Source organism: Stegodyphus dumicola, chromosome 12 (genome assembly GCF_044657685.1).
Source record: "Stegodyphus dumicola isolate Sdum_Otavi_A_Nest chromosome 12, ASM4465768v1".
Lineage (NCBI taxonomy): Eukaryota > Metazoa > Arthropoda > Arachnida > Araneae > Eresidae > Stegodyphus > Stegodyphus dumicola.
Window position 1 is genome coordinate 5,641,064 of NC_140779.1, and position 12,854 is coordinate 5,653,917.

Below are 12,854 nucleotides of genomic sequence, written 5' to 3' on the forward strand. Positions count from 1 at the left end.
TACATTTACACTACTTTTCAAGTATTTAGTAATTCTTTATACATTTTCAATATCTTTTACTCTTGAATTTTCTATCTGCCAACTTTCAAGACTTACAGCAAGTGGGTGAGTGTTATTAGGCAGATATAAAAGATTCCCACTAAACTAAAATTCTAACATTTTAACCTTCCATGCATTACAGGTTTGGCTCTGAAATCCTAAAATTCCCTAAAATGCCATAAATTATTTTATTCAATTTTAGGTTTTCCTAAAATAAAAGTCATAAATAAAAGGGTCATAAATAAGTGATATTTTAGGGATAATAATTCCTCAATGACCCTCTCAAAACTTTATACCTTTACTCCTTTTCTTCCATTATACATCTAACCTAAAATGGGATTCATTGGGAGGGGTCAGAAATTTTCATTTCTAACATATTGTAAAGCCATCCTTTTATGTGGAATTTTAAATCCATAACCCTTGAAAGATTAAATCACTAGTATGTTCAAACTCCAAACTTTCCCATGCATACATCCTTCATGGTTATCAAATGCTGTATATAACCATGCTTGAAATTAGCCCTGTTTGTCCATGCCTTCTTTATTCCTGGAAAAAGTTTCCAATCTAGTTTCTTCATAGTAATTATATTACATGTATTGTCTGAAGTGTCTGACACACCTATCTAATACCAAATGATCTATTAAATAGAATCTCAGTTTTACTTAAAATCTAAAATTATGTTTTTTGGTAAACATTTATTACATTTACAAACAAACAAAAAGAAACATTTATTAGAAATTTTATTTTCCCCATATAATTGAAGTTTTTTCTTCAGTTTAAATTATAATCAAGTTGTAGTATTTTTTAAATAAGTTATTTTTGCCAGATATGAACATTTTTAATATGTTTAGTATTGCATCCTGCTGAATTCTCTCTTCCATATATTTCTCTAATATTCCCACTAGATTATCCTACTTTAATATTTTTTATTTCATTGGCATTTATAAATAGTTTTTCATTTCTTAATTAATATTTGGTTTTTGTTCAAGATGTTTTCTTTCCATTGTGTATAGATTTCATTCTTTGAAAATAATGACATTGTGAATTTCCAAAATAAAATGTTGATTGAAAGAAACAAAAAGAATATGTTTGAAAAAGAGTTAAATGCTCAAACTAAGAGACTGATGCAAGAAAGATTTGATTTTTATGACCCTTCAATTGAAAGGTTAAGCCAAGTAAGTTTTCTGTTTTCAGATATATAGAATAACATGACTGAAATGTAAATTTATTTTCATTACATATAAAAAGTTAATTCTTTTTTCTGGATTTTGCTATTAAGAAATTTGTTATTTCTTCTAATGTAATGTAAAGTTAATAGTTGAAGTACTTTTATTTAAATTAGACTATGTGTACATTTATAAGTATCTAATAATTAGACTATCTATGCATGTATGAGTATATAAGTATGATGTATCCATATAAAAAATTCAATCATTACTTATTATTGTGAAAACAATTCTCTTGAAACATTTATTCAAAGCTTCTAACATGTAACTTTTTGTTTCATTTTGGTGAAGTTATTTTTCCTCACGTATGTATTAGTCAATATAAAGTATTTTTCTCTGATTTCTTAATTTTAAGTATCTATTCATTTATATTGAAGAAGATTTTGTATTATACTTAATGACATTAAATTAATCTTAGGATTCTGTACTGTCCATTGTAAAGCAAGATTCCTCAAATCAGAAGAATGTGTGGTCTCATAATAAGCAGCTAATGCAACAGACTAAGAATAGGAATTTATATGGAAGTGCCAAGGATTTAGATCCACAGGTTAACCTGTTATATTTTTTCTTAAATATTGTTTGCCTTTTTAAAATGTGATAGATATTAAAACTCTTAAAATTAAAAAAAAAAAAAAGTTCATGTTGCATTTTATATCTCATTTTTTAGTTGCCTCAAGGAATGAATTTCTTTGGTTATATGTGTACAATCACACCAAAAATCATAATTCATTAGTCTGGTATGTTAGAAATATGCATGTTAGATGAGTAAAAAAAGAAAAGAAACATGTATCTTTAATGTAAACAAATTATTTTGTGTAATAACAAATATAATTACTTAGTATAACAATGAATAAAATTTAAATTGGCAGGAATTTCCCATTAAATGAAAACGTCTGTTTGAAGTGTTAATATTTGCTTTGAATATCACTCGTCTCTAATTAAAGCATGAAGAACATAAAATTGTTTGAAACTCAAAATGCTGCTTTTTGATACTGCATAAAAATCACACTAAAAGAATACTTCTCATGCTTGTTTAAGATTTGGTATAGTTTCTTGTCGTAAATCTTTCATGTTACACAAGGATACTTAGGACCAAACATGCAAGAAAGAGAAAAGAAGAATATGTACATTAGAATGCAGAAAAAGTTTATGGAGAGAAATAGAGGTCTTTAGTTATTTTAAAAGTATGTTTAAAAGCTTATATGTTTTATTTTTTAAATATTTAAAAAAATGTAAACACTTAGAGCATTTATAATAACAAAGCAGAAAAAAATTATTAATTTTAAAAGGGTGCGTGGTCACTTGGCTCCTGAGAGTGCTTGGTGCTTGGTCACTTGGCTCGGTGAAAATATTGTGCATATTCTATTTTAAGTAAACCTTTTCTGTGTATGAATTATCTTTTTGGTATCAGTTCTATATGTGAATAAAATATTTTTTAATTAAATTTTATTAACATTTTTAATTAAGAAAATAAATATAAAACTCCTCATGCTCTACAAAGTATTCTACGAGGATTACAAATGTAAGTAAATAGCTCTTAATACAAGGAGATACAATTCAACAATAAAAACATAATATTTAGTTCTGGACAGAGCAAAGTAAAATATAAAATACAAAACCTATTATAATAAAAATACTAAAATATACCATGAATAATTAAACTATGTTAATACTCCTATGAAAGGAAATAAACCAACTTCAAAGTACTCAATAATAATAAAAATAATACTAATACAAAGGAAAAATGATGCACCAACAATACATCAATTTATAATGTAACCATATATAGACAATACACAAAATAATAGAATGACACATAAAAGATTAAAATCCAATTATATAAATAATAATAGTTAAAAGTTCAAACAATGAATAAAGTCGCATAAGACTGCAAAGGTTTCAGAGCTCCTAACAAGATCATAGAAAACAGGAGGCCAGGAAATAAAGATCTGGTCCTAAACTCACTTTAAATGCACTTCTGGCACTCACATGCAACCTACAATGCAATAAAACATGTTTCACATTTTCCACAACATTGCTGCAAGCACAGAGTCCACTGGTAACAATATTGAAATGAAGTAAGCAAATTGCAATGACCGGTTAAAATCTAAGTAAGTTTATAATCCAGTTGAAAATATGTGTTGAAAACTTAAGTCATTGAAGAACACTTGAGAAAAATCTCTGTTCTCTGGCAAGATATTCAGCATTCTAATCAACCACAGATTTCTCTTAAGTCACCTGCTTCCAATAAGACTTGGGAGCCCACAATATTAAATCAATATCACGATAAGCCACTTGCTTAGCTAAATGATCAGCCATCTCATTACCGAGATCGCCGCTGTGGTCTCAAACACAAGTAAAATGAATATCTGCAGTATGCCCAGTTACGTGTAATATAGAGTGAATTTCCACCTCAAGTTTTTCTCTCGATAGTGTATCATGTAGAAGAGTGGCAGAAGAAAATGAATCTATGCAAATACGATATTTGAACATTTCATTCTTGCAACAAGGGTTTTGTATCCATTTAATGGCAAGATTTAAGCTCAGAAGCTCGGCTTGAAAAACAGAACATACATCTGGTATCCTATATTGAACAGCTATATTCTCCCTATCATCTTCATAAATAACAAATGCAAGGCCAACCTTTCCATTTGACATTTGACTTACTACCATCTGTGAAACATGTAATTCTATATTCTCGGAAAACATTATTATCATAAGTAACAATTGTCATAGGGTTTCTGTATTAATGGGTTTGTAGGCCCCATTTGTACTTTCTGCGCATGTATTTTCATCATGATGGTATAAGGTAAATTTCCAATGAAAGATTAAACAATTTTTAGTTTTCATTAGAAAGTGGTCAAGTGAAATAATAACTAAAAATTTGTCAAGATTGGAAAAGGTGTGTGATAAGTAAAATTCTCTTAGATTTATGTATTTCAAAAGTTGAACTTTATTAAAACAGAGAGTTTAGGAAGCATATCCTTTCATGTTGCATATCATTTTGGGTTTTATGCAAATTCAAAAGCTGTTTTCTATTATTTTGCTCTTTTTAGAAGTAATATTCTGCTGTTTAAAAGAAAAAAAAAATGGATATATTTAAGTGAAAATAGGTTAGCATAAAAAATCTGCCCATTTAAAGTGTCTGTAGGCAAAATGCAAATTATATGTTAATGAAAATAAACATAATTTCTATTTTGAATTTTATTAAGTTATATTATTTTATAAATAATATTCTTAAAAATTTTCATATAGTTACAATTTTGTAGAAACTTGGATTAAGATCATCAGTTTAAATTTAGTAAGATGGCATGTAGAAATAATAAAATTAAAGATATGAAATAGTGGTTTATGAAATAATGAAGCATTTGTGATTTTAAGGAAATCAAAATTAACAAAAAGGGAGGGGGAAGAGGAAACAAAAAAAGGGGAAAAACTGTATATTAATTTGTTTACTTTATTAAATGTTTCTTTCGATGTAAGTTGTTAATTTTTTTCAAAAGTACACTGGTAAAATAACAATTTGTTAAATTCTGTTTAAAATAAAGTGGAACAGAGAGAAATTCAAGTAAAAAGAAACTTGTAAAATGGAATGATGCTTGCACTAGGCATTATAACACTTTTTATCTTACATAAAATATTTCTAATATTTAAATTCATGTATATCTGCAAAAGTTATTCTAATTTTTTGGTATTATGTCTAAAAAATATTTAAGATTGTATATAAATTTGAGTAGAATCCTAAACAAAAATTCTTTGTGACTGTAATGTATTTATTATACTTTATAAATGAAAAGTTTATTTTGTTCTTATTTGAATATTTGTACTTTTAATCTAACTAGGGAGCACAGGGTGTTTGTCTCACCAATTTCATCCCGAATTCTATCTAATTATAAAGGATATGTATATGAATGTATTCATTAAGAGAAAATGCATAGACCTTGAAAATAAATGAGGAAATTGAGGCTAAGATTTGAAGAAACTCTCATATTTTTTTAGTTCCTCTCTCATCGCGAGTGCTGCTAGCCTGAAGTTTTGTGTGAATCCATGCAAATTCCTAATATCGAATTCTGCTGTCATTGGAGCTTTTTTACTGTGTTGTTAATTCTGTTAATGTTTATCTTGAAACAAAATTTGTTCATGGGAAAGTATTTTTTAGAGAAAAATAAAAACTACTAAAGTTTTATACAAAAAGCAAATTTACATCCTCCCAAATGGTTGAATTTTTCACACAAATACAGCAAGTTTGTCAACTAAGAAGGGATAAATGGTCTTTCTAGTAATTGACAAAAATCTGAAATTATGCCTATCCTGTAGAATGATAAAAATGCTAATACAGTGTCATGTTATTAACCTAGCTCTCCCACTAATGTTTATATAAATTAGCAGAACAACAGACTGTTAACAGACTTCTTTTTTATCTGGAGAGATATGACTGTATTTCTGACAGATAAGTTAGGAAAAATCAAAGTATTGAGGAACAAATTACAAAGAAACATCTACTATCAAGTTTTTAACTTGATTGCAAAACTTAAAGATGTTATACTTTTATAAGGGCTGCACTAGCTAATTAAAACTGACAATGTTATATCTTTTAGAATCACTTTAGATTTCAGATCACATATAAGTTGGTATTCTCATTAAACTGAGAAGGTTATTGAATCAACAAATACATTTTTAAAGAAATCAACAGGGATGAAATGAAGAGCTTCACAGGATTTCTTTGTCCCAGCTTCAAGACATACAGCAGGCCTGCTTTTCAATATGGAGCTGAACTATTTATTACTGCATCTGAAAAACACCCAGAAAAAGTTGGAAATTCTTCAGAAGAATGCTTTTATTCTAAAAGTAGGTGGTGATTACTTCCCCCCCCCCCGCAACAAAAGCCATGCAACAATAGACTGGTCTGGAATCATTGGTTGACTATAGGCAAAGATGCACTTTGAAATAATTGAAAAGCATCTGCCATGTGGTAGTTTTTATGACATAATACCTGCTCAACTTAGATTAAAAAAAAGAAAAGATTAAAATGCCTTCTTGGATTTAGCAAAACCAGACCTCTGCTTAAAGCAGCCATCTATTGTGGCCATATCAGTGTAGTCAACTACGGTCTGAAACTGGCTCTATCTGTAAGCAAGAAATTTTCTGCAGATTCAGAGCTTAAGGTGGCTTCTCACAATTGACGAAGGATACAACCCTGGAAATTGGCTGCACATTCCCATGAATAGTATCAATGTGAATGCCATTAGAAATGCTAAAGCTGGGGGTACACTCAAAACACTTTGATTTCGACAGAGATGTCGATAAATTCTGTAATATCTTTGATGATAAAATAGGCTGTTGTTTCTTTACCTGTAAAGAAATTGGCAAGAGGATGGAGTCAAGTTTTGTTATCTTTATTGACATTGGGGCACTTTCTTCTATGTACCTTAGTGGTAAAAAATCACCTTATGACTGCCAGACTGCTCTCGGCTTCCATTCCATAAATAAACTTGCCAATATGCCTATTATGTAGTCTGCCCAACATGACTAACAACCACATCTAAAATTGCCTTAACTTTGATGACACAGCAGAGAGATTCAGGTAAGAGTCAGGTAGGACACCCAAATTCACCTTTAGCCACACATGTACAGTTCCACTGCACTAACTGTGCAGTTCCACTGCAGTTTGGGTGGAGAACATCCCAGGGCAACGTATCTAATCTGGTTTCCTGCCCTTCTTCTCCTACCATCAAACCACTCAGTAACTATAACCACTTACTAACTACTTTACCAATCAGAACACACATTGCAGACAGCAATTCTGCTGAAGATGTTATCATGTTACTTGTCTCAAAAGTTGTCTGATATAGTGGCTAAAATGTCATGTTCCAGTATAGATTTAATTTTTCCCCCATGAGTTACATATGACTGATACTAAATAATATTCATCATAAAAATGTTTAAAATATAAACTCCTTGTATTGAGTACATAAATAAATGATAACTTACCTCAACTTATCTCAATTTAAATTTTCTTTGGAATAACTTTTCTGTAAACTTCAGAGAAAGAGTAAGTTTTAGTTTACTTCAATAAAAATCTTTTCATTAATCATCCATTTAGAAAAAAGAAAAAGAAAAAAAAAAAAAAAAAAAAAGAGGTGGATCTGCGTTTTCCTCAGTTTTATGGTTTTATTTTTCACAAGCACGTAACATGAATATAAATTTAAATTATAATAAATCATCTTTTCTTCACTATAACCATACTAGTATTGTGTGTGTGTATATATATGTGTGTATATATATATATATATATATATAGGGTAAATCAGTAGTAAAAAAATTTGTTGAAGAGTACAGTATGTTAGAATAAAATAAATGAAAAATTGCTTTTTGTATAATTTTTTGTAGTGCTTTAATACTTAAATTATATTTTTAAGTTAAAAATATTTTTCATGAGTGAATTTTATTTTAAAATGGTATTGAAAAACTAATAGCACTAGCAAAAAAGAGCTGGTGGCAGTGGAATTTAATCCAAGTATTTTGCATTTACTAATCATTCTATTTGGTCAGATTAATGGCATTTTCTGGAATTTAAGCTAGAATTTCTGCAATTATTTTGAGTGAAGTGATCACTCTCTGTTTACTCATATATGTTCTTAGCAATTATGCAATTTTTTGGGGAAATCAATAACTTGGGCACTCTTATTGTAAGTTAAGATATTTATTCTTTTTCTTAATCTTTTAATATTTAGTAATATATTTGAGAGAAGTTTGCTATATTAGAAATATTATTATTTAAATTTGTGTATTTATTTAATTTAACTATTTTTGTCTTACAGTTTTCTTTTAATATTAGTATACTTTTATTAGTAAACTTATATTTTTAAATTAGTATTTTCTAGAACCTGTTTCGTGGCAAGAAATTTTTCTAGCTGCTGTTGAAATAAATAAAGAGATTCTTTGTGATCTAATTGAACTTGAGTACCAAGATTTTCAGAAGACAGCTGAAGTGCAATCTGAAGATGCTAGTTTCCATTATAAGCAACATATACATCGAAAGTTAGAATATAGGGTCTGTCAGTTTAATATTTTATTCTTGTAATAGTAGATTTACTTTCAAAATCATGTTATTTCTTTATTACCATAGCTAATATTCTCTCAGTCATAAATTTCATTTAGTCTAAGATTCAATTTAGTTTTTAACTTGAAACAAACAATTCCATTCCTTTCTTCAACTTCCTGATCACACATAATATATTTACTTCAGTATTGTTGTGTTATTTATTGTATATTGAAACCTTCTGTAGTTTCCTCAAATACACTTCAAATCCTTTCATTCTGCTAAACAAAACTTGGCTTCATTTCCCCAGACTTAAAATGTACTCTTCCAAATCAACTTTTAATTAAAAATTCAGTTATTAGTTCAAAGGGCTATTAGTCTCAAAACAGCATTTTGCTTTATTACACTTTCTGCGTTGGTTCACTTTTCAAACTGTTGTCGTCAAATATTATCGCTATATATTATATTTAAAGAAACTAAATTATGAAGAATCTGCATAAATTCATTAATGTTTCTTGCACTGTGAAATACAACGGTACCTAAATTTATCAAATTTTGAATAGCATAGTCCTCCAACCGAACATGGGTTCTTGGAAGTCTGAATTTTGAATTTCGAATTTGTTTTATTATCTGTTTCTAATTTTGTAAAACTTAAATGAATTTTTGATTTAACGAACTCAAAGATTTCAAAGCGAGCAGTGGCAATACTGTACAGGGGAAAAAAAAAACATTTTTATCTCCAGTGCACGAGACTATGTATCAGAAATTCTAAAGATGTGCTGTTTTGTGGTTTTAAATATTTTGTGATATTGCTGTTGAACTGAATTTTCTGTGGCTTAAGTGCAAAAAACACCATATTCAATAAATAAAGGTAATACACAGAATGTTATAAAAAATGCCATTTTTTGCTTAAAGAGTAGCTGCAGTTGACAAAAATGTCTTATCTCATATTCTAACGAAGCAATTAAAAATGTTTGTTCACATACAGAGGAGGGGGAGGGAAAATACTTTTGATTTGAGCATTACAAGAATTTAAGTTATTTTTTTTAGTCATAAAACTGCAATTATTTTACAGAAGTTAAATTTTCTTTTTTTTTTTTTTTTTTTTTTCCTCCTCCTTCCAACAAAATTCACCATTGCACACTTAAATACCTTATTCTAGATATGAACTCTTGGAGTATCTATATTATTTCTATTTAGTGGAGCTTAATATACATACATCAAACAAGGATGGCCTTGAATTTTCATACTTAACAGCGTGAGACCTGTGTTCTGAAAAAAGAAACTCATGAAGCTTCCATATTTCCACCATTACTGGTTTAAAAAAAAAATAGCCTTCTTTTTTTTATACAGCCAAAATTATTTAAATTTTCATGTCCATTAAAATCATTTAGTTCTGATTAAGGGCTAATTCTAACCCATCTTCACTGTCAACCTTTCAGAAATTTATCTGCTGATTTCTTTTTGTTTATATTTTGATTGTCAGATGACACTAGAGGTTTCGTTTTCTGTCATTTAGTAATATCTTTCAAATTTTCAAAGCTCTTTAAAATTTTTTATCTTGAAGATAGCAGTTCTATGCAACCTTCAAAACTGTGTCATTATTCTTATTGTTGATAAAAAAATAATAATAACATTTACTTTTGCCATGTTTTTCATATTAAAAATGCCATTTGTTTAATTATGGCAAAGAATTTTTTTCCTTAGGAAGTTTCTTTCACAGATGGCTTTATAGGTGGAGAGTATTTTTCATTTGTGTTTCATACATGGACAACCATGGAATTCCCATGCAATCAGTTGATTTAAGTACAAGATATTGAACATAGGCCAAATTTCCATAGTTTTAATTTCTTGGCTGTTGGTTTGGTCATTTATGAGAAGAAAACATAAGTTTTTCCTGGGGCAAAAATGTTCAGATCATTTATGCTTTCTTTATAAGCAGTTTTACTGAAAACTGTAACAGAAGAATATTTTTAAGTCTTTCATAAATATGTTGAGTTTTATGAAATGTTTAAGAATAGATAGTAATGCATCCATAATAATCAGTTATAATGTTATATCTTAATAACTGGAGGATTAATAGTGTTGGGTTATAACACTTTGGCCTTTCTACTTAAGTAATCTCATAATTTTTCATATTCATAAAAATATTCCCATTGTAAAGAATAATATTTTAAATTATGATCCATTAATAACTTTTGAAATGATGATTTACTTTTCACAGATTTATATCCCTCTTTTTCAAATCACAGACCAGTTTATTCCACTAGCATGTGTGGAGACATTATGAAATTTTAGGGATATAATTTAGATTTACAAACATTACTAAATGCATAAGTTTGTTATGATGTTAAGTGCAAAGAAACTATGATATCTTCTGTGGTGTTCTAAACTCTGTTTTACCATGAAAATGTGTTTAGAATTTTAAAAAATATTATTATGAAATTTTAGAATGAGATTGCTCTCAAAACATATAAAAGTATATATTGTTTCACATTCTTATATATTAAAGTTGACTTTTTTTAAAATTATTTAGAGTATTACTTTTGGTATTGGCCTCATGTTTTAATATTTTGAAAAACTGTAAATGTGCAATTTATTTTGAGTGTTTGTATGTATATTTTTTGCATAGTATATATTCGCAACAGCTATTCCTATTGTAATCCATTTTTAAAACAAATTATTTGATATTTTAATTATTACAAAATATTAAGTTTGTGTGTATTATTTATTTAATCACTTTTATTTTACTTGTAATTTTTTTGTTTATAAATATAGGCAGCAAGTGTTCTCGATTTGCCTATTACTCTTCAAGACCTTTTAGATGGAGTTGCTAATTTAAAGAAAAAAAACCTCATTATATATAAAGAGCTTGATAACACTGAAAATAATGTAATTTTGAAATGTTATTCTGTTTCTTTTCTGAAAATTGAATAATTTTTGTATTTTTAACTCATATAGTATAAAATAATTGGACTTGAGTCCTAAAGCATCTCTAGTATTTTAAAAATATTGTTAATTAGAAGATATGAATTAATGAATTATTTCCAAAATTTAGTATACACATTTGTTTTCTGTTAATTTTCTCTCCTTTTTTTCTTTTGTTTACTTCACATCAATGGTCATTAAAAATAAATTTCATTTATTTTGCTCTCATGTATTAGAAGTCTAATTACATTTGAACAATAATTTTTTAATTTCATTTATCATATCACCAGAATGAAACCTATTAGTGTGTTTAGTATAAAAGCAGTAAGAATACTGGGAATGACAAATTATTTGATATTTTATTCATTACAAAATATTAAGTTTGTGTGTATTATTTGTTTGCGTGTATTATCTGTTACAGAATTTACTGTTTTTACAATTCTAGATATTGTCCATTGGTCATTTCTAGATATTGTCACATTGCCAATGGTCAGTAGTTTTCAGATACCCTGATATTGCTGGTTTCAATTCCCGGCCTGAATTTCTTTATCCAAGGCCACACACAATGTATTGGCAATGAGATAGGTGCCACCAGCTGTCTTTTTTAACTGAATGGAAATAATTATAGCCATTTGGGCTAAACTTTGAGGAATTATGGTAACTTAAATTCAATCTTGTCTGCATCAAGCCAAGTCCTTAAGCTTATGTCAATGAGTCTGATGTTGTCACTAAGCATATTTCTGTTTTTGATGGTATTGAGCCAAAAGCATGTGCTTGGGTTCAGTGTATTAGGGCATGATACTGTGTAACATTTCTCTTTAGTTCTCATCAGTTTAGTTTAGTTGTTTTGCTTGATCTTGTTTTTGAGTGATCAGTGTAAACTGATCCATGTCTCTCATCAATGAATATTATAAGTTCCAGATGACTTTTTAGTTGCTTAAGGACTTGAAAATTGGCTCTGTAGTAAGCTGCATGTACTGCCAATTGCTCTAGACTTTTCCATGTATGTGAAGGTTTTTCAGTTACAGTAGAAAAATTAGGAACTCCCATATAAGATGGCAGAAACATCATAGACCTTGAATGTGTCGGAGTTTCTTTTATGTCTTTAATGCTGTTTTCTGCTTCATATCAGCTTTTGCAATCACCTCTATGGTGTTCAATAGCACAAAATCTCTCCTCTATGTTGGTTTCACACAGGACATTCATCCTCATTATCTTAAGCAGTCTTTTATGCACTTTTGCCACTGGCTGTCTGTTGTAAAGTAGTAAACTGATAATTTCACATTGTAAATGCAGATCATTTGAATTTCTTCTCAAGTTCTCAAGTATCAACTTCAATAGCTGTCTTAGATCAAATAATCTAAAACTTTCTCCCTAACAATCCAGTCAGTTAAGTAATTTAAAGGCTTAATTGACTGGAAATCAGGCTCTTCACCTACACAGATGTTATTTAGCAGTGAACAAAAATAAATTTCTGTTAAAGTCTGTTTTCTTTCCATTCAAAGTACAAAATCTTTATTTTCCTAAATTATTTTCTAATTTCTTGGGAAGCTTTTTTTTTTCCCCTTTAAATCCAAGTTTCGCCTTTTTTCCCCCCTCCCCCCGATTTTTTTTTAATC

At 28.7% G+C, this 12,854-nt stretch overlaps 1 protein-coding gene across 1 annotated transcript in view; it reads left to right on the forward strand.

Moving 5' to 3' along the window:
- The window catches only part of LOC118197442 (uncharacterized), a 576,327-nt gene that overhangs the window by 183,007 nt on the left and 380,466 nt on the right, over window positions 1-12,854 (forward strand). The window contains exons 41-44 of the mRNA XM_085827453.1: window positions 1,053-1,214; window positions 1,684-1,812; window positions 8,140-8,319; window positions 11,086-11,199. Of these exons, the coding sequence (XP_085683579.1) occupies window positions 1,053-1,214; window positions 1,684-1,812; window positions 8,140-8,319; window positions 11,086-11,199 (585 nt within the window). The remainder of the gene's footprint in view (window positions 1-1,052; window positions 1,215-1,683; window positions 1,813-8,139; window positions 8,320-11,085; window positions 11,200-12,854) is intronic.